Source organism: Mus caroli, chromosome X, assembly GCF_900094665.2.
Source record: "Mus caroli chromosome X, CAROLI_EIJ_v1.1, whole genome shotgun sequence".
Classification (NCBI taxonomy): domain Eukaryota; kingdom Metazoa; phylum Chordata; class Mammalia; order Rodentia; family Muridae; genus Mus; species Mus caroli.
In genome coordinates, this window is record NC_034589.1 from 78873142 (window position 1) to 78900657 (window position 27516).

Below are 27516 nucleotides of genomic sequence, written 5' to 3' on the forward strand. Positions count from 1 at the left end.
GAACCATGCAATTTCACATTTTTATATTTCACATACCAAAAATTGTTCTAAAGTTCTTTTGTATAAAAACAATTTATTTGTGTATAAAATACCTCTCTCTTTTTTAAAATTTTATTTTTTGACAATGGTTGGACCCATTGTCAGAACAAATAATTCAGATAGTAATATGAGCAAACAAGATCAGTGTAAATTGTGTCCATAGTAGAAGTCTTTCTTGAAAGTTCTTTGAATGTTTGTTATTCAATGAAATAAGTTGAGTTAGAGTTTCATGTACCTATCTATAGAACAAGTGAGTATTTTCTACAGAAAATCTAAACAACACAGAGGTTAATCCTAAAGGCTAAGTTTTATAGTGGTTGGTGCATAGTTTAAACATCATGTTGTTATCCAAAGTATTTTTTTAATAAAACTTGTTCAAATTTATTTAAAGAAAAAAAATGAACTAAAGCAATGAGAAAGCATTATATTGGAAATCTTCCCATGGCTTGCTGGATGCAAGTCAACAAGGGATTTTCCTGTTTGTATGGAATAGGGAGAGATGACAAACCTGAACTATAGAGTTCAGAGTATCCTAAGACACTTGAAGAAATATATGCTTAAAATAAATTACAGACACTATATGTTTTTATTATTATTATTATATTATTATTATTATTATTACATCTTTTTTCTTTACACTCCAGATTTTATTCCCCTCCTGGTCCATCCTCTGACTGTTCCACATGACATACATCTACCCCACCCCCTGTCTCCACGATGAAGTCTCCCCCTCCTCCAGTAGACCTCTAAACTCTTTGGGGCCTCCAGTCTCTTTAGAGTTAGGTGCCTCTTCTCTGACCAAACACAGATCCTGCAGTCCTGTGCTGTATATGTGTCAGGGGCCTCATATCAACTGGTATATGTTGCCTGGTTGGTGATCCAGTGTTTGAGAGATCTCAGGGGTCCAGGTTAATTGAGACTGCTGGTCCTCCTTCAGGGTCACCCTCCTCCTTACCTTCTTCCAACTTTTCCCTAATTCAACCACAGGGGTCTGTAGCTTCTGTCCATTGGTTTGGTGCAAATATCTGCATCTGACTCTTTCAGCTGCTTGTTGGGTCTTTCGGATGGCAGTCATGATAGGTCCATTTTTGTGAGCACTCCATAGCCTCAGTACTAATGTCAGGCCTTGGGGCCTCCCCTTGAGCAGGATCCCATTTTGAGCCTGTTTGCTAGACCTCCTTTTCCTCAGGCTCTTCTCCATTTTTGTCCCTGCAGTTCTTTCAGATGGGAACAATAATGGGTCACAGTTTTGACTGTGGAATAGCAACACCATCCCTCACTTGAAACCGTGTTTTTCTGCTGGAGGTAGGCTCTACAAGTTCCCTCTCACTACTGTTGGCGAATTCATCTAAAGTCCCTCCTTTGAGTCCTGAGGGTCTCTCACCTCCCAGGTCTCTGGTACATTCTGGAGGATTCCCCCAAACTCCTATCTCCCAAGGTTGTCTGTTTCCATTCTTTCTGCTGACCCTCAGGGCTTCATTCATTTCCCCTCACCCAATATCAGATCAGGTTACCCTCCCCCCACACACTCCCCTTTCCCTCCCAGTTCCCACCCTCCTTCCCCCATGTGGTTGCTTTCTTATCTTTCACAAATGGGACTGAGGCTTCCTCAATTGGGCCCTGTAGCTTGTTGAACTTTTTCAGTTCTGAGGACTGTATCTTGTGCATTCTGTATATTTTTTTGGCTAATATCCACTTATTAGTGAGTACATACCATGTGTGTCCTTTGGGGTCTGAGTTACCTCACTCAGGGTGATAGACTGCAAAACTCAGGATGTATCTGTTCATAATAGCTGAGTAGTATTCTATTGGGTAAATGAACCATGATCTCTGTATCCATTCCTCTGTATTTGGTCATCTGGGTTGTTTCTAACTTCTGGCTATCACAAATATGGCCTCTATAAACATAGTGGGACACATGCCCCTGTGGCATGGTGGGGCATCCTTTCGGTATATTCCCGAGAGTGGTATAGTTGTGTCTTCAGGTATATCTATTTCCAAGGAACCTCAAGATTGATTTCCAGAATGATTGTACCAGTTTGCAATCATATAAGTAATGGAGGAGTGTTCCTCTTTCTCCACATCCTTCCCAACCTGTGTTGTCACTTGAGTTTTTTATCTTAGCCATTCTGACTGGTGTAAGGTGGACTCTCAGGGTAGTTTTGATTTGCATTTCTTTGCTCACTAAGAATTTTGAGCATTTCTTTAGGTTCTTCTCAACCATTCCAGGTTCCTCTGTTGTGATTTCTTGGTTTAGTTATATACCTCATTTTTTGATTAGGATTTTTGGTTATCTGGGTGGTTAACTTCATGAATTCTTTATATATTTTGAATATTAGCTCTGTATTACATGTGGGATTATTGAAGATGTTTTCCCAATCCATAGGTTGCTGATTTGTCTTATTGACTAGGACCTTTGCCTTAAAGAAGTTTTCCATTTTCATGAGGTCCCATTTATCAATTCTTGATCTTAGAGTGTGAACCATTGGAGTTCTGTTTAGGAAATTCCCTCCTGAACCAATGAGTTCAAAGCTCTTTCCCACTTTCTCTTTTATTAGATTCAGTGGTTTTATGTTCAGGTCCTTGATCCACATGGATATGAGTTTTGTGCAAAGTGACAATTATGGTTCTCTTTTCATTCTTCTACATACAGACAGATAGATGGACCAGCACTATTTATTGAAGATGTTTTCTTTTATCCATTGTATATTTTTGGCATCTTTGTCAAAGATCAAGTTTGCATAAGTGTGTGATTTTATTTCTGGGTCTTCCATTCTATTCCATTGATCAATGTTTCTGTCTCTTTACCAATACCATACAGTATTTTTCACTATTGCTCTGTAGTAGAGCTTAAGGTCAGAAATGGTGATTCCCCCAGCCATTCTTTTATTGTTAAAAATTGTTTTTGATATTCTAGGGGTTTTTTGCCTTTCCAGATGAATTTGAGAATTGCTTTTTTCCATGTCTTTGAAGAATTGTGTTGGGATTCTGATGGGAATTGCACAGAATCTGTAGACTGCCTTTAGTAGGATGACCAGTTTTATTATATTAGTTCTGCCAATCCATGAGCATGGGAGTTCTGTCCATTTTCTAAGATCTTTCTTGAGAGACTTGATGTTATTGTCATACAGATCTTTCACTTGTTTGGTTAGAGTTACCCCAAGATATTTTATATTATTTGTAGATATTATTAAGGAGATTGATTCCCTCATTTCATTCTCAGCCTGTTTATCATTTGTATAAAGGAAGGTGACTGATTTTATTTGAGTGAATTTTATATCCAGCCACACTGCTGAAGTTGTTTATCAGCTGGAGAAGTTCTCTGGTAGAATTTTTGGTGTCATTTATGTATACTATCATATCAGTTGCAAATAGTGATCTTTATTTCTTCCTTGCCAATTTGCATCCACTTGATCTCTTTTTGTTGTCTTCTTGTTCTAGTTATCACTTCAAGTACTATTTTGGATGTGGGGAGAGTGTGCATCCTTCTCTTGTCCAGGATTTTAGTGGGATTAATTGAAGTATGTCTCCATTTAATTTGATATTGGCTCTTGGTTTGCAGTAAATTGCTTTTATTATATTTAGGCATGAGCCTTGATTTCTTGATCTCTCCAATACTTTTAACATGAAGGGGTGTTGTATTTTGTCAAATGCTTTTTCTGCATCTAAGGATATGATCATGTGTTTTTTTTCTTTGACTTTGTTTATATAGTGGATTATGTTAATGCATTTTCATATATTCAACCAACCTTGCATCCCTAGGAGGAACCCTACTTGATTGTGTTGTGAATGATGGTTTTGATATGTTCTTTCATTTGGTATGCAAGAATTTTATTGAGTATTTTTGCATTGATATTAATATGTGAGATTGGTCTGAAATTCTCTATTTATGGTTGGATCCTTGTGTGATTTAGGTATCAGAGTAATTGTGGATTTATAGAACAAGTTAGGTAGTCTTCCTTCTTTTTCTATTATATGGAATAATTTGAAAAAAAATTGTTATCAGGTCTTCTTTGAAGGTCTGTTAGAATTTTGCACTAAATCCATCTGGCCCTGGGCTTTTTTTGGTTGAGAGGTTTTTAATGTCTTCTATTTCCTTGTGTGATATGGGCCTGTTTAGATAGTATACCTGCTTTTGATTTCACTTTGGTATGTGGCATCTCTCCAGAAAACTATCCATTTCATCTAGATTTTCCAGTTTTGTTGAATATAGTCTTTTATAGTAGGATCTGATTTTTTTTAACTTCCTCTGTTTCTGTTGTTATGTCTCCCTTTTCTGATTTGTTATTTTGGATACTGCCTTTTGGCCCTTTTGTCTGTTTGGCTAGGGGTTTACCTATTGTACTGGCTGGTTTTGTGTCAAGTTGACACAGCTGGAGGTATCACAGAGAAAGGAGATTCAGTTGAGGAAATGCCTCCATGAGATCCAGCTGTAAGGCATTTTCTCAGTTAGTGATCAAGGGGGAAATGCCCCTTGTGGGTGGTACCATCTCTGGGCTGGTAGTCTTGGTTCTATAAAAGAGCAGGCTTTGCAAGCCAGGAGAAGCAAGCCAGTAAGAAACGTCCCTCCATGGCCTCTGCATCAGCTCCTGCTTCCTGACCTGCTTGAGTTCCAGTCCTGACTTCCTTGGTGATGAACAGCAGTATGGAAGTATAAGCTGAATAAACCCTTTCTTCCCAAACTTGCTTCTTGGTCATGATGTTTGTACAGGAATAGAAACCCTGACTAAGAACCTATCTTGTGGATTTTGTCAAAGAACAAGCTTCTGGTTTTGTTGATTCTTTGTATTGTTTTCTTTGCTTCAGTTGGGTTGATTTTGTCCTTGAGTTTGACTATTTCCTGTCTTCTACTCCTCTTGAGTGAGTTTGCTTCTTTTTGTTCTAGTACTCCCAGGTGTACTGTTAAGTTGTTAGTGTAAGATCTCTCCAGTGTTTTTTTATCAGGACACATAGTACTACGAATTTTTACCTTATCACTTCTTTCATTGTGTCCCATAAATTTGGCTATGATGCAGACACTAGTAAGATGTTCATCAAACAACATCAAATAGGATATCATTAAATGTTTGTTCTTGATCCTATGAAAAATCCAAATGCCTTTGAATATATTCATGAGTGAAGATAGCAAAATTTCACTTTTATCAATTTTGATAATTTCTTTATAAAATGGGCTCATAGGGTGTGGTTCATTTTCTGTTATAGATAATTGAATACTGGGATTCACACATGTGTGAAGTCATTGACTGATGTCCAAAATGAAAATGTAGGTAAATTTTATGTAAAAGCTGACGTCAGTCAAATTTCTGAGAAGAAAATGAGGAAGGAGATATACGTGGTAAGATGCAATGTGTCCACAGAGGAAGGAGAAAAGTGTTTTGCATAGTAGTTTTACTTTGTTTGTGTAAAGAAAAATCCTATGCACTCCTAAGAAAACTAAAAAAAAGTAGCTCAGAGTTCTGAAAACATTGGAAAATCCTTTAAACACATCATATTGTGAGTCCTAGTCTAACTTTAAAAGTATTGCATAATTATGGACTGAAGGCACACATTGACATAGTCCAGACTTCCTTTGCAGTTCTGGAGACTCAGAAGTTCAAGTAGTTTATTTAAAAAATGTTCTTAAGACTTACTAAGGAGGAACATAAGGAAAAGGATGCAGCCAATAGAAGATGGTAAATGAACAGAGATATGGTTATTACTGTGGACAACTAGCATTCAGTCCCACAGGGACCTCATAGAGACTATGTATAAAACATTCCATGGTTGTTCAACTGAGTGGCATCATTTTGAAGAGGCTTAAAAATAACTCCAAAATTTTTCTCATTAATACTAGGGAAATACTAACTTCTCAGAATTTGTGGTCTTTCTTGTTCAATTCCCAGTGAAAACATGTAGGCAGAGACCGCAAATTTTACACTGAGTCAAAAAAACAAAAACAAACAAACCTGAAACATACTTTCCTAAGACATACTGCTATTGAGTGGAAAGAAATGTTAGTAGGAGTACACTGGACTCTGTGGCTATTGACCTGACCATAGCCCCAAAATAAGGACTTAGTAATGAATACAAATTAATCAGGTATGCACAAAGTTTTTTTTCTCCATGCAAGAGGACCCCCTATTTTAATAAAAATTAGAAATTAAAAGAGGAAAGCTGATAAATGGAACAGATGGACTTTAAAAGCTCAATATTGTTCCATTGTGTGCATATGTCTTCATCCTTTCATCTACTGAAGAACAATTACTTTGATTCAATAGCATGCAGAATTTGTTTTGATTCAATATTCAGCTTAAATTCAATGATCACAGGAAAACATGTTTTGAAATAACTTGGTAGATGGTAAGATATTTGTTGCAGCAGAATGACCCTCACAAAATTTAATAGCCTCAACCAACATTGTTTCTTATAGCTCCCGTGTTGGCTAGTTTCATGTTGACTTTACACAAGCTTGAGTTTTCTGATAGGAGGTAAGCTCAGCTGTTAGATCTGGCTGTAGGCAAGCATGTTGAGCATTTTTTTCTAATTAGCAACTTATGTGGGAAGTCATAGTCTATTATGTATGATGCCACCTGGGTTAGTTTCCCTGGGTTCTGTAAGAAACCCGGCTGAACAAGCCCTGCTGGTAAGCAGCACTTCTCCAAGATCTCTGTATCAGCTCCCACCTCCGAGTTCTTGCCTTTGTTATTTATCTCTTTATCATCAACATACTTGCCTACAGAGAGATTAAACATGAGCATTTTCCAGCTGAGTTTCCTACCTCTCAGAAGTACCAGCCTAATTAACTCCCTCTACCAAGTTGCTTTGGTTTGCATTGTTACATTGTTTCATCTCAACAAAAGTCACTGACTAAGACAGAAATTGGTACACCGAACGTTTATGTATTTCTTTATAATGTTAGCTGGAACATGTATTTCAGTGACTTCAAGTAATGTTGAGATACTTCAGAAGGTAAAATGTATTGCTTTGTACTTCTTCATTGACAATGGAGAATTACTCAAAGAATCATAATCTAATTGGGTTTCTTGTATTATAATTGACATTTCAGAATGTGTGCTACAAGTATACAGTTATTTACTAAGACCTTGCATGGATTACTCTTATTGATGTCCATTTTTCTCTACCAAGCTGCAAGGAAAAGCCCCAGTGATGGTTTGGATACCATGTAAAACCATGAATATCAGAATTATGGTTTAATTGGTGCAACCAGCATAGAACTGTTTTAGTTTATTGTTAATTTTTTTCAAAAATAGTAATTTGGTGTTGTGTGGGAGCAAAACTTTCAAACCGAATCTAGATAATAGCTTGTAAGAAATGCTGTGCAGATGACTGCTGTATTGAGTTTAATAAAATAGACTCCATGATCACAAGAATCTAGATCAAAGTTGACTCCAAAGTTTGGATCTACTTAACTAGGGAGATGGTGATACTATTTACAATAATAGGAGCATCAGATGAGAAGGGGTATGGTAAATGTGAATACATTTCTTTTCTTTCCATAAAGAAGAAAGAGATAATAAAGAAATAATGAGCCTTATTCTTTGCTCTCTTAGGTTGGATGTCGATATAACTGAACTTCACAGTTGGATTACTCGTTCAGAAGCTGTATTACAGAGTTCTGAATTTGCAGTCTATCGAAAAGAAGGCAACATCTCAGACTTGAAAGAAAAAGTCAATGTAGGTTCTGCACTAATCTTATATTTCTGCTTTGTGCTTCTTTCAAATTTCTTTTGTTTCAAATATCTCTGATATAGTCATTGAACTTTAAGCAAGAAATTAACATGATGTTCAATATGTAAAAAAGTTTGATAACAAGCAAAACAAAATATTTGCTTAGAAAAATCTGTTCAGAAGCTGCTATGGGAAGGATTTTTATATTCTTTAACTTAAGCAATATTTATAAGTAAAACTTTAGACAATCTACTTATGTTGACACGTCTTCATATCTTGTTCTTGGCCTTAGGAAATTTATTGACTAGAACAGTACATAATAGAGTACAGTAAAATTAGATAGGATAATAGAGGACACTTTATGCAGGATCAAAATACAGGTTTATAGTAATCAATACCTGTCATAATGATAACATATTTATATATCCAAGATATGTATATCTTGCATCAGCTCACCTAAAAGATGCATACTCTTTAAGTATTTATTTTTACTAGTAGATAGTTTGCAACATTTACTCCCGTATGAGATTATATAGTTTGACCTTCACAACAGGATTTTTATTGACCTTATAAGGAGCTGTTACATCTCCTGGAAAATTATCAGTGCTTTAACTTTATCACTTTAACAATGACAAAACATTCATTTTTAGAATGTAATTGACAATATTTTCTAAGAGACTTTCTACAAATCAAGGTAAATAAAATGAACAGGCTCCAAATAGTGAATGTGAAATAATTTTAGTCATAAAATTATCAATTGAAAGTGATTAGCAATTAAGTCCTGACCTATAAAATCTATTTACCCGATTGCACATATAATACTACCTCATAGCTGGGCATGGTGGTGCACGCTTTTAATCCCAGCACTCAGGAGGCAGAGGCAGAAGCAGGCAGATTTCTGAGCTCAAGGCCAGCCTGATCTACAAAGTGAGTCCCAGGACAGCCAGGGCTATACAGAGAAACCCTGTCTCGAAAAACAAAACAAAACAAAGCAAAACAAAACAAAACAAAACAAAACAAAAAAACTATACTACATCACAAATATGCTCTTGCTTTACCTGGGACATAGAAATGTTAAAGAGTTACAACCCCAAAAAGATATTCTGGAGTAACATTGTGTATTTTTTTAAGGATGACCAAGGAGCAAAGATAATTTGTCAGTTTTAGAAATCAACATTATTTATATTTACAACATAGTTATATTGAATTTCATATTAACTGTATATTAGATATGATTTTATTAGCATCATAATAGACTAGGATAAATAGTTTTACATAATAAGTATAATTTTATTATTAATCTTACATTTTAAAATTAAATGATAATACACAAAAAATCAATTGAACAAGATTGTCTAGGTTTAAGTATATGAATTTTAAAATATATGTTTCATGATTTTTAAATAATTCTTTTTAAATAAGATTCTTTTTATTCTTTGAAAATTTCCTAATTTTAGAGAGTTCATTTCCTCAAATTATCATGATTCTCTTACACTATCACTTTCCGAACTTAGTGTCCTCTTTTGATTATTATAAATACACTCCCAAGTCCAATTTGTGCTACCAGTATTGATCTTGTGTTGAGGAATCAAAAAGAGCATGGGCAATCTATCAGCAGCCATGTTCCTAAATGACAGTCACTCTCCATTTAGCAATCATTAACTGCTAGTAGCTGCACCTCTAAGTGTAAGGACTTGGTAGCCCCTCATCTCTTCATGTTGTAGCTTTGAATTGCTTAATCTGATTTAGATAACCACAGATGCTGTAAATTCATCTATGTGAAAGCCATGTGGGGTCAAGGATTCTGAATCTCACAGATCTCTCTTGCTCATTCATTAGGTCTTTTTTTAAATTAGGTATTTACTTCATTTACATTTCCAGTGCTATCCCAAAAGTCCCCCATACGCTCCACCACCCACTCCCCCAACAACCCACTCCCACTTCTTGGCCCCGGCGTTCCCCTGTACTGGGGCATATAAAGTTTGCAAGTCAAATGGGCCTCTCTTTCCAGTGATGGCCGACTAGGCCATCTTTTGATACATATGTAGCTAGAGACAAGAGCTCTGGGGTACTGGTTAGTTCATAATGTTGTTCCACCTATAGGGTTGCAGATCCCTTTAGCTCCTTGGGTACTTTCTCTAGCTCCTCCATTGGGGGCCCTGTGATCCATCCAATATCTGACTGTGAGCATCCATATGTTCTGTCCTTTCATTCTTCTGTGAGGATCCATGACCCTTGCATGAGGGAATGTTAATAAGGATGATTCAAATGGTTACTGACAATGACAGTTTAATCAGATATATATTCCTGCTTACTCACTACATAAAGAAGTTTCTGTGACCAAAGTTGAGTGTAGCATAAATCTATATCTAAAAAATAGAGGCCAATTTCCAGAATGATCATTTAACTTAACACTATTAGTATGTTCTACCACAGAGACCACAAGTTCCTAGGCTTTGATTTTACAGTATGAGACATGAAATACCTCCAATGGAACAGCTAGCTAATCAGGAAGCACTTGACTGCCTCTAGTAAAAATTACATCAATGGGTAAATATCAGCAATCCTATTCAAATTATGAGTTTAGTGCTAAGTGAGACTGCTGTGCTTCCTCTCTCCTGGTAGCCTGAATAGAATCTTATGATACCAAGCAAGCAAAGCCTCTGGGAACTAGTTTTCTGGTCATTCAAGGATGATTTTGCTATGTGCTGTATGTAAAGTTAGTGGAAGTTTCAGCAATAGGATTTTAACACATACTTACTATGGACATAAATGAGATAAATGCCGATAGTCTGTGTTGTTTAGATGCCTCTGGACTTCCCTGACCATATTTATTCATATGAGACATGCCTGACACTGATAATTTCAGTTAGTAACCCTGTGTTGTTTGGTAAAAAGCATTGATCACCCATTAAAGGCACTTTTTGATTTTTGTAGCTAAAAACCTGAGAATTTCTCAAAGACTTATTTATACATCTTGAATTGATACATTCAGTAATGTCCACTGATGTCTATCCCACCCACTCCTGTGCTCTTCGCCAAACAAACCTTTAGCAGATCCTCCCTTTTCCTCCATGTAACCTGTCATTAACTTTCCTAACTTGGGATTGAAAATCAGAGGTGGAAAAATTTATTGAGCAAAAGTATTATCTAGAAAAAGTTGTTCTCTATGTTTCAGAGTTTTTATGGTATATTCAACAAACAAGTATGAATTTACTTAATGATTGAATTAATTGAGGGTTTTATTGATTTGATTTGTAGAGTTTTCTGTGTATCATTTTAGTCTGTGTTTTAAAATGGCCTTAATCAAATATAAAAATGGAATTCTATAATTTAGGAAATATATATTCAAAATTTCATCTTATCCTTTGGCTACTTAAAAGCCAATATATATATTTATATTTATTTATATATATAATATATTATATATATTTATATTTATTTATATATAATATATTATTTATATTTATATATATATATATAAAACAATGTCAGTATGATAGACCAAAGGTACTAAAAATGTGCAATATGTTATATGCCTCAGTACAGGGGAATGCCAGAGCCAAGAAGTGGGAGTGGGTGGGTAGGTGCGGGGAGGGTATGGGGGACTTTTGGGATAGCATTTGAAATGTAAATGAAGAAAATACCCAATTAAAAAAAGATAATTTTCAATACAATTTCAGTCATCTCTCTCAACTTCGAATCTCATCTTCAGAAACAATAGCGTTGTTCTTAATTGCCCAGTAAAATAGGACATGAACTGATGTGCCCAGAAATTGCCTTTAAGTCAATTATATCTGTATTAAACACTCTAGAGAGAAATAATGATGGCTATTCAGCTCAGGTGTACATTGATTTTCTTGATTTCCTCATTTGCCAGTTTATGTAAGTTATTTTGAATTCAGGGGAGGGTCTTCTCATGAAAAGACCTGGTATGAATTGACTCATAGGTATTCATTTAAAATGATGAAGCATTATTTGATTTTTTTCACCTATTGCTGAATTTCTCCTATTTTATTTCATACCTAAAGTGAGTTTTTGTTGAAATAAGAATATCTTAAATTATTTCACATATTTTCAACTGTGTAATTTTTAAACTTTAGCATAAGTTTATCTTTTCTATTGATGATATGTTTTTATTCATATGGTTAACAAAATGTTCTTATTATATGTGTAGACATAGGATAATAACATTATTTTGGAGTTGCTAGTCAGAGAGAGTGCAAAATTTTTTCTCACACATAATGCCCAGTACCCAATCCCTTTATTACCTGAGAACTTGTTTCTACTTAAGCTTACAACATACCACATACTTGGAATTTTACTGTATCATCTTCTTATCTTATTTTCTTATTGAAGAATTTCTCAGTAGGGTCAAACCTTTTCTATTTAATTGGATATTTAATATTAGTTATCTCAATACACATCTGGAATGTTTTCCTGTATTCTCAATCTCATATTTGTCTCAATTCATTTACTTATATATGATCACAGTATAGGCATTATTGTTGTTCAAAATCAACTATTTTATTATTATTATTATTATTATTTTGACTACAATTTTATCCCGTCCTCTCTTTCCATTTGCTTCCCTTACCTCCCCTCTGCCATCTTCCCTCTGCCCTTTCTTTGTCTAGTCCTCCTCCACTCCTCAGTTTTTAATTAGAAAAGGGCCAGCCTCCCATGAATATAAACCAACCCTGGCATACTAAATTTCAGTAAGGCTTAGTGTCTCTAGTATTAGGATGGGCAAGGCAACACATTATAATGGAAATGTTCCCAAAAGCCTGCAAAAGAGTCAGAGACAGCCGCTGCTCCCACTGTTAGTAGTCCCACAAGAATACCATGCTACACAACAGTAACATATATGCAGAGGGCCTAGGTCAGTCTCATGCAGGCTCCCTTGTTGTCTGCTGAGTCTCTGTGAGCCCTTAGAAGCTAACTTTTGTTTGTTTGTTTGTTTGTTTGTTTTATTTTTCCAGGACAGGATTTCTCAGTGTAGCACTGGCTTGCCTGGATCTCACTCTATAGACCAGATTAGAACTCATAAAGAGGGGGAGAGGGGGGAGGGTATGGGGGACTTTTGGGATAGCATTGGAAATGTAATTGAGAAATATACGTAATAAAATATATTTTTTTAAAAAAAGAGCTCATAAAGATAGACCTGACTCTGCCTTCTAAGTGCTGGGATAAAAAGCATATGCCAAAACCACCTAGCAAACTCTGTTTCTTAAGTAACACATTTTAACAGAGTCAGGGTTACATCTTCATGGAGTATCCATACATCATTAATTAATTATACCTCGATCTCTTTTAATTATTTTCAGGATTTATAATTTCCCTAAAACTTTCTCCCACACCCATAGTGTATAGTTTCTTATTATTTAAATCAAAATAGTACTTCTAAAAGTATGTATATTGGTACCCACAGTATCTGTGTTTGCCTGTCATTTGATGAGGGATGCTATACATTTTTGAGATAAGGTATCACTATAGTCTCAGTATCACTGCAGTGTCTGTACTAAAGAACAGCTTCCATTTAGCTACACACCCATATCTACAGTTTTTCTTTATCCTGAGATTTTATCATCATAATCTAAACAACTCTTTGTTTTCTGTGTTTTAAAAATCATCTTGTCCTTGAAACACACTTGAATACCTTTGTACACTACTTCAATGTGATTGAAGGACAACATTCTAGTCACCATTTTTCCCTGAAGTTCTTCTCTCCATTAGCTTGCTAGTATGTATTATGAATTTTTACATATTGGGTCACTTATTATATTGAACAGTTTGAGAATCAATTTCCCACATTTCTTCCTTTATTTTTGTTTTAGACATTTCTATATACATTCTTATTAAATTAGCATCTAAAGGTCTAAAGACTTGGCTCAGTGGTTAAGAACAGGTTTGCTCTTGTAGAGAACATATTACAGTTCCTAGAACCAATATGATAACTCAAAAGTCATTCAGAAATCTATCTAGTTCTAGATGACTAAGACGTTCTGATTTTCATGGGCAGCAAGTATGTAGGTAGTACACATATTCACACCCAGATAAAACACTGAAACACATAAAATTAAAAAAAATCTATAAGCATTATATCATATATATTCTTCCTCTAATATATTTTACCTAAATATCTTTAGCATATGTATCTAATTAGGTATATTTAAACTGATATATACTATCTTATAGACTATGAGTTCTATAAGATAGAGTTCTAAGTTAATCTGTCCTATACGTGTGTGTGTGTGTGTGTGTGTGTGTGTAGACAATGGGATGTCATGTAATGTCCATAATTATATGTAATTTCTATTATTTTATGGATATGATTAAACCTGATTTACACAGAAAAATAATAGACAACAGAAATTGAAATATACCTAATTAACTTTGTATCCTACTTTTATTCATTCTTTATTTTCTTGTTACACTAGGAATGGAACAGAAAAATAGGTCATCTACAAGTTTGTATATACTTTATTACTAGATAATTAGATTTAAATATAGAATTATAATATAAAATATAGAATTTCTCTGCCACCCTACAGGATGAGAGTTAAACCTAACAATTATCTTTAATGTCATTTGTTTAAGATAACAATGAATCTTTTAGTTGCTTCACCTTTTATCACTTCTCTATTCCTTTTGACATTTTATCTTATGCCTGCTAAGCCATACTTACTATAATTTAAATAGGATACAGATTTGTCTCCATTTATAGTCATTAATAAATACAAAACAGCAGCAGAGTTCTTAGAGGTTCTATGCTGGAAAATTAGATAAGACCACTCTGTCTGATCACTTCTTAGTACAGGTAACTACAACTACACTAAGCAATCAGGTGTCTTTCATCATCACTATTGCACTGAAGTGTTCGTTTAAAAAATCATAAATTTAGTCACTTTACATGCTTTGCTTGATTTTTAAAAATGAAGAAAACTGAATATAAATTACTCTTAATGATTTTTGCATGAATTAAAAAGAAAACAATTCCAACTCACTGGTTCCTCATCTACCTCTAGTTCCATTTTAATAATAAGCAAATTTAAACTCTTTTCATGTGCTCACTCTGCCTGTAATTTACCATGTCTCTTTTGAAAAATAAAAAACATCCTAACATACTTTATTTGTTCGTCTACTCCTATTGGTCTTTGGATGAAAATTTTTGGCAATGTCAAAATCTCCCAGGTGCTTTCATGATGACTAGAGTGATCTGTTTCCCTTTTAATTGTTCATGCTGATTTAGAGGCATAATAATATAGTTTTAATTGTTGGATTATAGAAATTAGCAGGTGGAACTTATTTTTCTGTTTATTCTTTGCTGATCCATTTATTGAATTTCTTTTGATTTCATAATCCAAGAATGAAATTGGTACTTAACACAATAAATGCTTAATATATACAAATAAATTATTTTTAAAGCTACATAGGTTATGTAAATGCATTACAGATGTGAAGGATGCCAAAACTTCTGAATTATGTGAAAGAATAAATTAGCAATCTCTCAAAGTACAAAACTATATTAGGGAATGCTAAGTTAATAGAAAATTAATTGCTTCTAAAAACAATATAGGGCCATTGGGAAAATCAACTTCACTATCATATTATTACAGAAGATGGATTGAAAGGAGAAATAAATGTCATGATTTTAAAGTCACGTATTAACCATCAAACTTCCCTTAATGTGTAATTCTTTGGAATTATTTTACTCTTCTATTACATTTTTATTTCAAAATGCACAGTTACCTTTCATATTGCACATTGAGTGTACGTTTTAGAATTATAATTATCTGATTATCTCGTAACTTTTATGAACCTATATTTTATTTTATATGTGAAGAGCTCGTAGTTCATTTTAGATTACTATATTCTTGACTTGAAATTATATCTATTATACTAAATTATTTAGAATCTAGTTTAACTATAGGATGATATTAAACAAAAAACTGCTATTCTCTGTGTTAATAAATGCTTCAAAATTACTCTACTGAAATATAAAAGTAATTTTAATATTAAAATAATTATATATATATACACACAAAGAGATCATACATTTTAAAAGTAGCATACAATTATACATAAAAACAGAACTTTTTTTTAGAGGAAAAACAGCTAGAGAAAAATAAAAATGAGGGAGGGTATGTTTTCATAAACAGTATGACCCAAAGGATGGAGTTATCATATCAGTACTTAATAGAAGAATCACAATGGTAAGTAAAAATGTTATACATTTTCTGAAAAAAAACTCTTTATGGTAGTTTTTATTACATATATGTAGTAGTATATTAGAGATTGTACAAGACAAGAGATGAGGATACCAGGAATCTTATGGCTCATAACTTATCAGTGATGATATAAATGTATAAAATACAACTTGGTGATAAATGTCATAGTAAATATTAGAAGAAGATGGTTAGGTGTGTGTGTGTGTGTGTGCATGTGAGCATATGTGCGTGCACACAGGCATGTGTACTCCTGTTTTCCCATGTCCAAGCAGGGCAGAACACCCAGTACATATCTTTAAAGTAAGAAAATGGCTGTTGTATCTGGTAACAAGAAAGCATGTGGATGGGTTTTAGTTATAGCAAACAAATTATAAAGTGTAAAGTATTTAGGATTAGGCAGATCTTGAGAATTTACTGAGCTGCAGAGTGTAGAACGTAGTCCTTGATGTGACTAGCTTTTTAAGCTATCTGAGAAACATAAGAAAGCAATTTCCATAATGCTTAGTAAGCTTAATTAACATGTTTTTCTTTCTTTTTACTACTTATCCGTATAATATTACTAATAATGCAATATTCAACATGTAATATATGTCTATTATATATACACATATATTTATATATGTATATATACATTCTATAATATATATCCTTTAATAGTATAAATGTTTTTTATTTTGCAGTACTTTTGTTGAAATACAGGCATTACATTTACCAATGAACTACTTATCTGTCCTTTAATATTATATATCAAAATAGGCATCTCTCATAAATATTGTATTTTGACTATTTTAGTAATAATGAATATAGTGATCATGTGTATTTGTGTTAATAGTGCTTATTTATGTTTATAAGAAATCAACCCAGAACGTAACACTTGCTAGGCAAATATTTTTGGGCTGAGCTTTCCTGAAACAAAACCATTAAGATTTTAAATTTTTTTGAACGTGGAGTTTGTGTGGAAAAAAATAAATATAAGAATGGGAATGGGAGGGTAGGGAAGTGGGGGGCGGTATGGGGGACTTTTGGGATAGCATTGGAAATGTAATTGAGGAAAATATGTAATTAAAAAAAAAGTCAACAACTATAAAAAAAAAAGAAATGATAAAATAATTTTAGCTCATGAAAAGATTTTTTAGATTTGGCCTGATTAAGATAAGAAAAATGATTGATGTGAAAGCTACAGCTCAAGGAGATAGACAGAAAACAGGAAATTACATCAGGTAAAGATGCTCTTATGTCAGAGGAAAGTCATGCATGTCACTACTCCACAAAGCAAAAGAATAATTACTTTCTTGAAGAAAAGGGAATTCAATGGATTAATTTATGCTCGAAAGTAAACTGAGAACTGAAAGTCAGATATAGCCTGAAATAAATGGGCAGACATTGCTGACCTAGACATTGACAATTTTGTTAGGATTGAGTAAGGTAAAAGGTTACTTTGCTTTTGCTCTTGGTTTCATTTATTTATATTCTGTACCATTTTTAAATTAAGCAAATGGAAGGTCAGTGTGTTCCTTCTTGAAATGCAATACTTTCTGTGATTCCGTTCCAGGATTGTTATTTCTAGGCATTGTTTTGGTTGAGGTGTGATATGGGCTTTTCCCATCTCTGTGTTCTTTGTCACATGTCTCTCTGAGAAAACAAAGGTGGTAAAACATAAAATATTAGAAATTACTAATACTGAATTCTTTAACAGAACAGTTCATATATTTGAAGAATTATGTATATATAGCCATATCCTATGAGAAAGCAGTTTAAGTGATGCTTAGTAAACTTTATTAACATTTTTCTTTTCATTTGTTATTACTTTTCCATACAATATACTTCAATCGTGCAGTTTCTTCTCCCTAAACTTCTAATGTGAATATTGTTGATATAGTCTCATGAACAAGGTAATCTACTCAGATATTGTGTCAAGGTTCTACTATTTTAAGGTGATTGGGGTCATCCTAAATTAAAATGAGTACATATCATGTTTTGTCTAATTTAGTCTTAGTGTCTTACTCAGATTAAAAATTATCACTGTACTATTTTACCGGTAAGAAAGCGATCCTCTCATTTTGGGGATTGTTACCTGATGAGTCTCCTTTAGTCTGCTAAGAAGCTCTTTATTATTGTTAGTTAATAGAGATAACATTGATGCTCTGATATTTGAATTCTTTTTTGAGGTATTTAAAAAGCTAGTATACAGAACTGTTAAGAGTTTGAGCAAAAAATGTACTAAGACAAAGACAAAAAATAGAACTCAAACAACAAAACAAACATACAAATAAAAATAAATACCAAACAATAATAACTCAAACACGTTTATATTTGTTACTTTGTAATCCCTTTCTTACCCTTTATTTATTTGTGATCAAACACCTACAACCATCTATTAAATTCAAAGTTTACTGAACACTTCATTGTCTAGTAATTTTCTTTATGCTTAATTTTCCATTCATTATTTAATATTCCCTTGTAATGTGCTTTTACCTAACAATATTCATGTGAATTCAAAATTGACAAGTTTGTAAAGAGTGTTAGCAACTAAGTTTGTAGGGCTTCTATTTCTATATATGTGTAAGTTGCTCCTTGGCTGTATAGTGTACATCTTGCAAATGGTACCAACAATTGAATTGCATCTGATGTTTCTTACCAATGACTCCAGGGCCATGCATTTATTCTAATATCTTAGCACCCATGCTGAATTAATAACAGATAGTTATTTAGAATACCTACACTATCTAGAAACTAAATATTCACCTTTACTATGACTTGTGTTCTGGCATACTCATGCCTATTAGGTGAATTTTCACTGAAATATTCCTTAAAGAAGCAAATTGTGAGAGAGTACTGAACTTGTAAACAGAAAAAATGGTTTTAGGAAACATTTTCAAATTCTGTCTCTTTTGATTTGTAATTTAGTCTAATTGATGTTTAACTTCTATAAAACAGCATACTATAATGTACTTTGTTCTTGTCCAAAATGTTGTGAAGTATGTTAGAAATATTATATATATACATATACATATATATAATATAACTTATAGGCAGTATAAGGTACTTGAGTTGGAATGTTTCATAAATCACTTTGTGTCTTAATTTTATCCCCTGTCAAACCAAGAGAGAAATAATTTTCTTTCAATAGAGTATTTATTTTGTTGTGGTGATATTATTGTCTTTACTTATGTAAGAATAACTAGAGTAAAGTGGTTATCAAAACATCATTTGAAATCCAGATATTATGCCTGAAATTTTCTAATGTAAGGTTGATCTTCTAGACAGAATTGCTAATTAATCTTCTTATTAGACATTTGGAATAAAGAGGTTATGTTAATGGCATTTATAAGGGAATTATACATATAGTTTACTTATTTGTCTATTCTATGTGGTTGTCTAATTCTTTTCTTTATATAATTTTATAAGAAGTAAAATACCAATCTCATCAAATATAAAAATACTATGACAATAAAACATAACAGGAAAAATTCATTATGAACGCATGCATGACTTTCTCTCTCCCTCACTTTGTGTATGTGTGTGTGTGTGTCTATGTAGTGCACATAAGTGAGACACATAAGTGAATATAAGAGTAAAAGTTTGGATGACTTTCATTCTCCACCACTACTCTTCAATGCAAGAATATTTTCCTGAATGTAGAGCTTGGATATTCTCAACTAGATGAGAAACCAGCAAGCCCTAGCAGTGTACGAATCTCTGCTGCCTCAGAGTTTGGGTTGTAGTTTTTCTGAGGGAAGTCAAATTTTGTATGTAGGTGCTAAGATCCAGACTCTGGTTCAAAAGAAGGTCTACTTTACCATGGAAAAAAATACCCCCAGCCCCATAAGTGATATGTAAATTAATGAGCATCAACTTAGCTTTGTATTATCTGTTCATTTTACTGTATTAAAACATAGGACTTTTCTTTGTTTAATACTTTCATATATTATAATTCAAATAAGAATAACTTAAAGCCTCCTGTTGCTCTTGGTATTTAATAGTATGTAATTATTTAGAATTATCCCCTTCCTACTGTGCACAGAGCGCATTATCATTATGAATAACATTTCTTTTTAGTGAAGAAGGTAGTGAATTATTGGGAATCATGTGTCAGTAAGCTGCTAAGCACAGCATACCAATAAGTTATTACAAACTATGGAACACAAAAATTGAACAGATGAGAAAGGGTGAATGCTAGAACTTGACTTTTGATTTTAACCTTACAGAAACTCTAGTGTAACTGTTATATTTTTACAGACTTCTCAGGTCAATCAGCAATTCAGAACCCTTCATGTTTGTCCAATTCTCTCCTTATGAAATTGAATTTCAAGGCATACTAGAGCTTTTCCTGTTAATTGGAATGGGATCCTGGGAACACAGAATCACAAAACAATGCAATCTATGTGTTGGGAAAATTTGAGGTGAAAAATCCAAGATATTATAACATGTCTTTTCACTTTCAAATCTTGCAATTCAGGTTATAAAATAGGGTTTTCTCTTGGATGCCTTTGGCAACATAGTATAAAATGTATATTTTTCATGTAGGCATGCCAATGTACCCACTTGGTTGAATTTTAGCTCACTACTCATTTATAGTAAATTTTAACAATACTTTGTATATTGAATCATTTGCTATGAAAAATCTGATCTACATAATTATTCCTCTATGGTTTGATGTTAAATTATTATTATTTGTTTATATTTATATCTTCATCTGCCTTCACTTGCTTTCAACAGGAAGACCCAAGACGAACATGATACAATTAGAGATAACACTGGTCACATATAAAATTTTAAATTCATTGATTTAAATCACATTAGATTAAATTAAATTTAAAAATAATTTCCTGTGTAATTGGCAACCTTTTAGCTACTCAGATAACACTGGTCACATGTAAAATTCTAAATTCATTGATTTAAATCACATTAGATTAAATTAAATTTAAAAATAATTTCCTGTGTAATTGGCAACCTTTTAGCTACTCAGTACTCATGTGTAGTGACTAGATACTTTAATAGAAAACAAAGCTATTAAATATTTACATTTGCAACACATGTCTACTAAAAAGCATTGTAGAATATCCAAGTTCCATAAAATGCTGATTATACTCTAATATTGAATCATAGAATGTTTCTTTAAATTCAAGTAGAAAAATTAAATTTTGATTTGGAATATAAATCCAGATTAACTTAATCTCATGTAAAATCTATCTTTCTATAGCAGATATAATGATTATAGATGTAGATATAGACATCAGAATTATGGATTGTTCTATACGTTAATTGCATTTTCACTCTATTTCTTTTGTAAGAAATAGGTTGAGGACATAAAATATCATATATAGCTAGAGCCACATTAAAAAGTCAGTCATATTTATTAATTATTTGTGCATTGTTTCTATATGGGTATGAGTACACTACAGAATATATATGGCAGCCAGAGAACAACTTTCAGGGAATAACTTACAGGAATTCTACCATGTGGGCCCTGGGAAATGAACTCAGGCTGCTAGGATGGCAGTGATCAGTTTCACTTGCTGAGACATCTCACTGCTACAGCTAAGATAGTCTTAAAGCAATCATAATAAAATTGTTTGAATTTCTTATGTCTAACAATTTTATGGCTACATAGCCATTAGGAATAAAATAATTGGCAGGTACTATTTTTGTTAATTTGAACTGTTTTAAATTTATTGTTCAAAAGGTTAATTCTGATTAGGAATTTTGAGCAAACAGTTTAGAAAGCTCTTAGAATATGAACATTGATTTTTGTTTTGAAAATATGAGAACTTTTAATTGATTATTGTTGAAAAATCAGTCTTAAAGATTCACATGATAAGCTGATAAAGTATCACAAGAATTGAAAAATCAGGTTACAGTTACAATTACTGTGTAGACACCAAGTTGTTGCACTGAAATGCTCACCTTTGCTCTCATGCTGCAGGCCATAGCACGAGAAAAAGCCGAGAAGTTCAGAAAACTGCAAGATGCCAGCAGATCAGCTCAGGCCCTGGTGGAACAGATGGCAAATGGTAATTACATGAAGTTGATTTAAATAATCTTCTTAGGGATTTGATAAGCACATAGGTTCATATTTATCAGATGAATCATATCAGACAAGTACTTCTTCAATACAAATTTAAATTAAAGGAAGTCTGTACTGTAGTTACTTTCTCTTTCATTCTAAGCAAATTATTGGAAAAATTTCAATTTTAATAGATTTGTTAAAAATTAGTCCTGGTTGAATATTTTATAAATATATTGGAGAGATATTTTTTTTTAATTTTAGTAAGTTTAAGAAAAATCACAGCTTTACTGAAGAAATTACTTGTGGAAGTAATTGAATAATATTAAGTAAAAGTAACTATAATTTTAACAATACATTTTACAAACAACCTAAAACTTACTGGCCTAATACTACTAATATTTGTTATGTTTTGTGTATTACCTTACCTCCCTCATCTTATAAAAAGATGTGACTATGAAATTAAATGTGGCAAAACCACAAATTAAGATTATATTTTTATAATATTTTAAAATACAATTATTCACTGCAATAATGCTTGAAAATCTATCTTTGTAAAATATTGTAAAGTCACGTGATTCTTTTTTTTCCCCCAAATTGCGTATTCTAAACTTGTGTCTGTTTCTAAATAAAAGTAACTTTATAAAAATCACAAACAATGCAATTTCAAGACAAGTTTGTCTTTACTTTTGGACGCTTTTTCTGTAAATGTCATCATTTTTGAGAAACTGCCTACATAACTTTTGTATATAAAGTATTTTAGTCTTAATTGTTGTCTGGGCATTAATAAGTTCAATTGTCTTCATAGAAAACCAATTCCCCAAGGAACTAAAGGGAACTGCAACCCTATAGGTGGAACAACAATATGAACTAACCAGTACCCCGGAGCTCGTGTCTCTAGCTGCATATGTATCAGAAGATGGCCTAATCGGCCATCACTGGAAAGAGAGGCCCATTGGTCATGCAAACTTTATATGCCCCAGTACAGGGGAACGCCAGGGCCAAGAAGTGGGAGTGGGGGGGGAGGTTGGGGGGCGGGTGTGGGGGACTTTTGGGATAGCATTGGAAATGTAAATGAAATAAATACCTAATAAAAAAAATAAAGGCGGAAGTTGTGTGATACTAAAAAAAAGAAAAAGAAAAAGAAAAGGAAAAAGAAAACCCATCCATTTTCATCTTTTAATGAGCCTCAAAACTGTGTTTGGTTAAAAATAAAAACAGGAAGAACTGTCAGTTGAGAATTTGCTAAATAAATTAATACATAAACAATGGAAATGGATATTTTGTTGCTATGTGTTTGATGATTTTAAAAGATGATTTTAATATCCTATTGAGTCAAATAAAATTACATTGTCCAAATAGCCTTATAATCACTCTATTAAAATTTCTCTAGAAACTACATTATCACATTTGTATTTAAGTATGCTGGTTTAAATTTCAACTTCAAATCTTTAAAATTTGCACCAAAATATCAAACAGGCCTCAGATCATCCTATATACAAATGCACACTGTATTTAAATTTTTTAACATTAGAAATGAATGGAAACCCATTAGTGTTTGTTTAGTGAAACAGGGAGATGAAATGTTAATGGTAAATACTAAAATCAATTTTCTAGATACTTAGATCAGAATTTCAGAATGAACACAGATAAATTAGGACATATAGGATACACTTAATAAATAGTTGAGAAATAGCACTGATAGAAAATATTGCCTCTGAATGAAAGTATTATCTGGGATACTTACCAAATGTCAGTGGGGTAGTGGAAGTGTACTTTAAATTCTTCTTGTTTACATTAATCAAAATTTAGGCTACTCACTTATCTGTTAGTGAAGATATGGTTAGGGTTATTTTGTGTAGGATTAAGCCAGTTAAGGCCACAATGAGGTTAAGAATTTACTGTACCCATTGTTCTATTGTACTGTTAATCAAATTTATTTATATCATTTCTTAAATATATAATCACATATTTTGCTATATTTATTCTCTTTTATCTCTAAAAATCAAATTACATAGAACTTATTTTTTGAATTTATGCAAATTATTAAATAAGTCAGAAATACAATGACTGCTGAAAACATGTCCAAGTGTAACTTAGAGGGACTCATCTTCAAATTTTTAGATGCTCCTGTAGTAAATAGTCAACGGTATGCCCCATAACTCTGAAAATGAAATTAATATTTTTGTAAACCAAGATTCCCAATACTTTCTTTTGTGACAGTGTAAAAAGTCAAAAGACAACTCTCTTATATATAGGAGTTGTAGACTCCTACCATGTTATTTATAGAAAAGGAAATGAGAGCTGAATCACTCTAATTCATTTACAATAAATGGATGTTCTTTTTACCCATAAACATTGTCCTCTAGGTGAAGCCAAATCACTCCTGGATATTTATTTATGATTATAGTAACTCAATTGACCAGAAGATAAGTGACCTTGTATGATCAAAAATTACACTGGCAGACAATAAATATGATATTCCTTATAAAATTGTGTTTCTGAAAAATTGCATAGAATTTTGACATATTTTAAAGCAACTTGTATTTTTCTAAATTATATTTAATATAAATCTGTACAAAAGTGCAAAGTGTTTAATTCTTTTACTACACTTCTGTTACAAAATATATATTTTATTTTTTAAAATCTTTTTTGTATCATTTTAAAAATTATTTCTTTCTTATACAATGCACCCCAACTACAGCTGCCCTCTCTCTTCTCTTACCAGTCCCTCCTACATGCCTTTTCACCCTGATTGCACCCTACTCTGTTTCCCAACAGAAAGCAGCAAGTTTTGCATGGACATCAGCAAACCATGATACAATAGGATACAATAAGATCAGGCACAAACTCTCACATTAGGGCTGGACAAAGTAAACAAGTAGGAGCAAAAAGATCCAAGGAGCAGCTGAGAGAGTTAAGGGCACTCCCACTCCCACTATCAGAAGTTTCTCCCAAACACCAAGCCAACAACCACAGTCTATTTTTGAGGTTATATTTAAGTTAACTTACTTTGTCTATACCACTGTTTGTTTGGATATCAACAGAGATTATTTTGCTACAGTATGAGATAGAGGTACTTCTTTTTGGGGACTTTTTCTCAGAAATAAGGTTTTGTGGAGTATATCTTAAATGTATGGGTTACGGTCATATTTTTAGTCTCAAAACATTTACTAGATTGTTATAACCATAGAGGAACTTATTTGGAGCTTAGACTAAGTGTCTTGTCTATATGTTTCCTTAGCTCTGCTATAATGAGATAGATAATATCTAAATTCTTTCATTTTTTTCTGAAATCTCTTTAGATGAACTTCTTTAAGGCTTCATTTTTTTAAAAAACTTGTTAAAATACAAAATGGCAGGAAACCATTCTTAATTGTGAAAAAATATATCATTTAACCCTCTAACTTATCTTACTTAATTTCAGATAACACACCAAAACTGTATTCTTATGGTATTATTTTGCAAAGTACTTTCCTAAAAAAAAAAGATATTTTTAATGTATTAATGAAATTACAAAATTGCAAGAAAAACTTGAACCAAAATCTCAATCACATACACACCCATATGGTGTGTGTAAATAATATAAAGCCAGAATGGCTAGATAATACTTAAAAAGATCAAGTGATAATATTTAAAATAAGATAAAAAGCAATTGTGTCCAAAACTCCAAGAAAATACACATACAGGAATAACTTAGGTCCCAATGTATAAATTTATAAACTATGGAATACTTTCTCCTTAATTTACAGAGGGGTAAACTATCAAGATATAAAAGCTAACAGTATTTTCTATAATAAATGTTGCTCCCCTTTCAGCTTCTAAATTTAGTTTTCTGGTGTTAATTAACAACCTGAAGATAATCACATCAAGGACATGTGTAAATAAATGTAATAACTGTTAGTATACTATAACCAAAAGAACATCTAAAATGTTTATGACCTGAGTCATGGTTATTGTGTTTCATGTGATGCCTATGAGCAACTATTCCCAGAACTGTAATTAAACTGAAGAAAATTATAATGCTTAGACAGGAGCATCTCTCACTTATGTTATCCAAGTCACTAAGAGCTTTTGCATTTATTTAGCTTATAGTTTAAATATACTTATGTGCATGAACTTATTTGCATGTATGCAATTCAACTTGTCAGATGGGAAAGTTAGTTTGGACTGTAGTTTTCTGACTCATCTTGTTGGTAACTCCCCATATCATGTGTGATTGATAATCTACCTCACCATCCTTGCAGTTTAGCTTTCTGTAGAAGTACATATTTCTTCTTGTTTTGTCCTTCTGTAGTTCTGTGCAATTTCATTTACATTTTCCCTTCTTGCTATATAACACTAAGGCTAACTTTCTACATGGAGTCCATATCGTGAAAATTGACAAATGCATTTTTTATGGATTAACTTTCCACTTTAATAAGGGGCTCCTATGTGCTTATGTATATATTTCTGGGTTTGAAAGGAGATCATAAAAGCTAGTGCTCTCGAGGGCAATTGCTGGCAGAAAAAAATGTGTCTAGGAATACAATATTTTCTCCTACATTTTTGGCATTAGAAACAGAAAATAAAGAAATTGGATATGTTAGAAGGTTTTTTTCCCATTTTACTAGAATTACTAAGTAGCATAAACTATGAAAAACTATTTTTTAAAAGGTTGCTCAACAGTTGTGTGAAAATTAATCTGGTTTCAGAAGCTTCCAATGTTTTGCATCTGCATTTAGCATAAATACTAGATGCATAGAAATTGCACATTATGTGACTCTATTGGATGCTAAACGTGCTGGTAGTGTCTCTCAGTTAAAACACAAGAAAATGAGAAGTTATTAGGGAGAGTAAATTTTATTCTAGATACTCTTGTAATAAAAAAAAAAACACTGATAAACCCTTTTCCCATTATTTTACCCACACTTCATAGTTGATGATGAATGTACTTGATGAGGAATACTTCACTTTAGGTATCAATTCTGAAGTACTTGCATGGAAGGTGATGCATAATTACAATTATTCTAGCAGTCTGTTATGCACTGTACACAAGTAATAAAATTAATGGATGTACTTCAAGTAATGATCCATTTCCTCTGGGTGCAATCTATTTATTCACAGACTATTTCAGGGGTTGTTTAGAATATGAGATGTGAATGGATTATGATCCATTATCCCTGAAAATGTAATGTGCTGCTCTAAAATGGTTTTCATAAGTACTGTTCATAATGTCTGGTGAGTCAGTGTTTGTACTCTTAAATAGCTAACAAAAAAATTAGAAAAGCGGATGCTCAGATGATTGATACTTAAACTTTGCAAATATTTACAATAAAAAGGTGTCATAAAACTTAAAATTTTCGTGCTCGCTTCGGCAGCACATATACTAAAATTGGAACAATACAGAGACGATTAGCATGGCCCCTGCACAAGGATGACATGCAAATTCGTGAAGCATTCCATATTTTTATCTACCTTCTTCTCAGCACCTCACGGTACCTTCTCCAAAATTGACCACATAATTGGTCACAAAACAAGCCTCAACATATACAAAAATATTGAAATTGTCCCATGCATCCTATCAGATCA

General features: G+C 32.8%; 1 protein-coding gene and 1 non-coding gene across 5 annotated transcripts in view; both read left to right on the plus strand.

Moving 5' to 3' along the window:
* The window catches only part of Dmd (dystrophin), a 2293239-nt gene that overhangs the window by 889357 nt on the left and 1376366 nt on the right, over positions 1–27516 (plus strand). For all 4 annotated transcript variants that reach the window (XM_029473189.1, XM_021152893.1, XM_029473188.1 and 1 more), the window contains exons 18-19: positions 7590–7713; positions 21865–21952. In XM_029473189.1, the coding sequence (XP_029329049.1) occupies positions 7590–7713; positions 21865–21952 (212 nt within the window). The remainder of the gene's footprint in view (positions 1–7589; positions 7714–21864; positions 21953–27516) is intronic.
* LOC115030247 lies at positions 27290–27396 on the plus strand. The gene has a single exon (XR_003835839.1). It is a non-coding gene; the product is annotated as a U6 spliceosomal RNA (small nuclear RNA).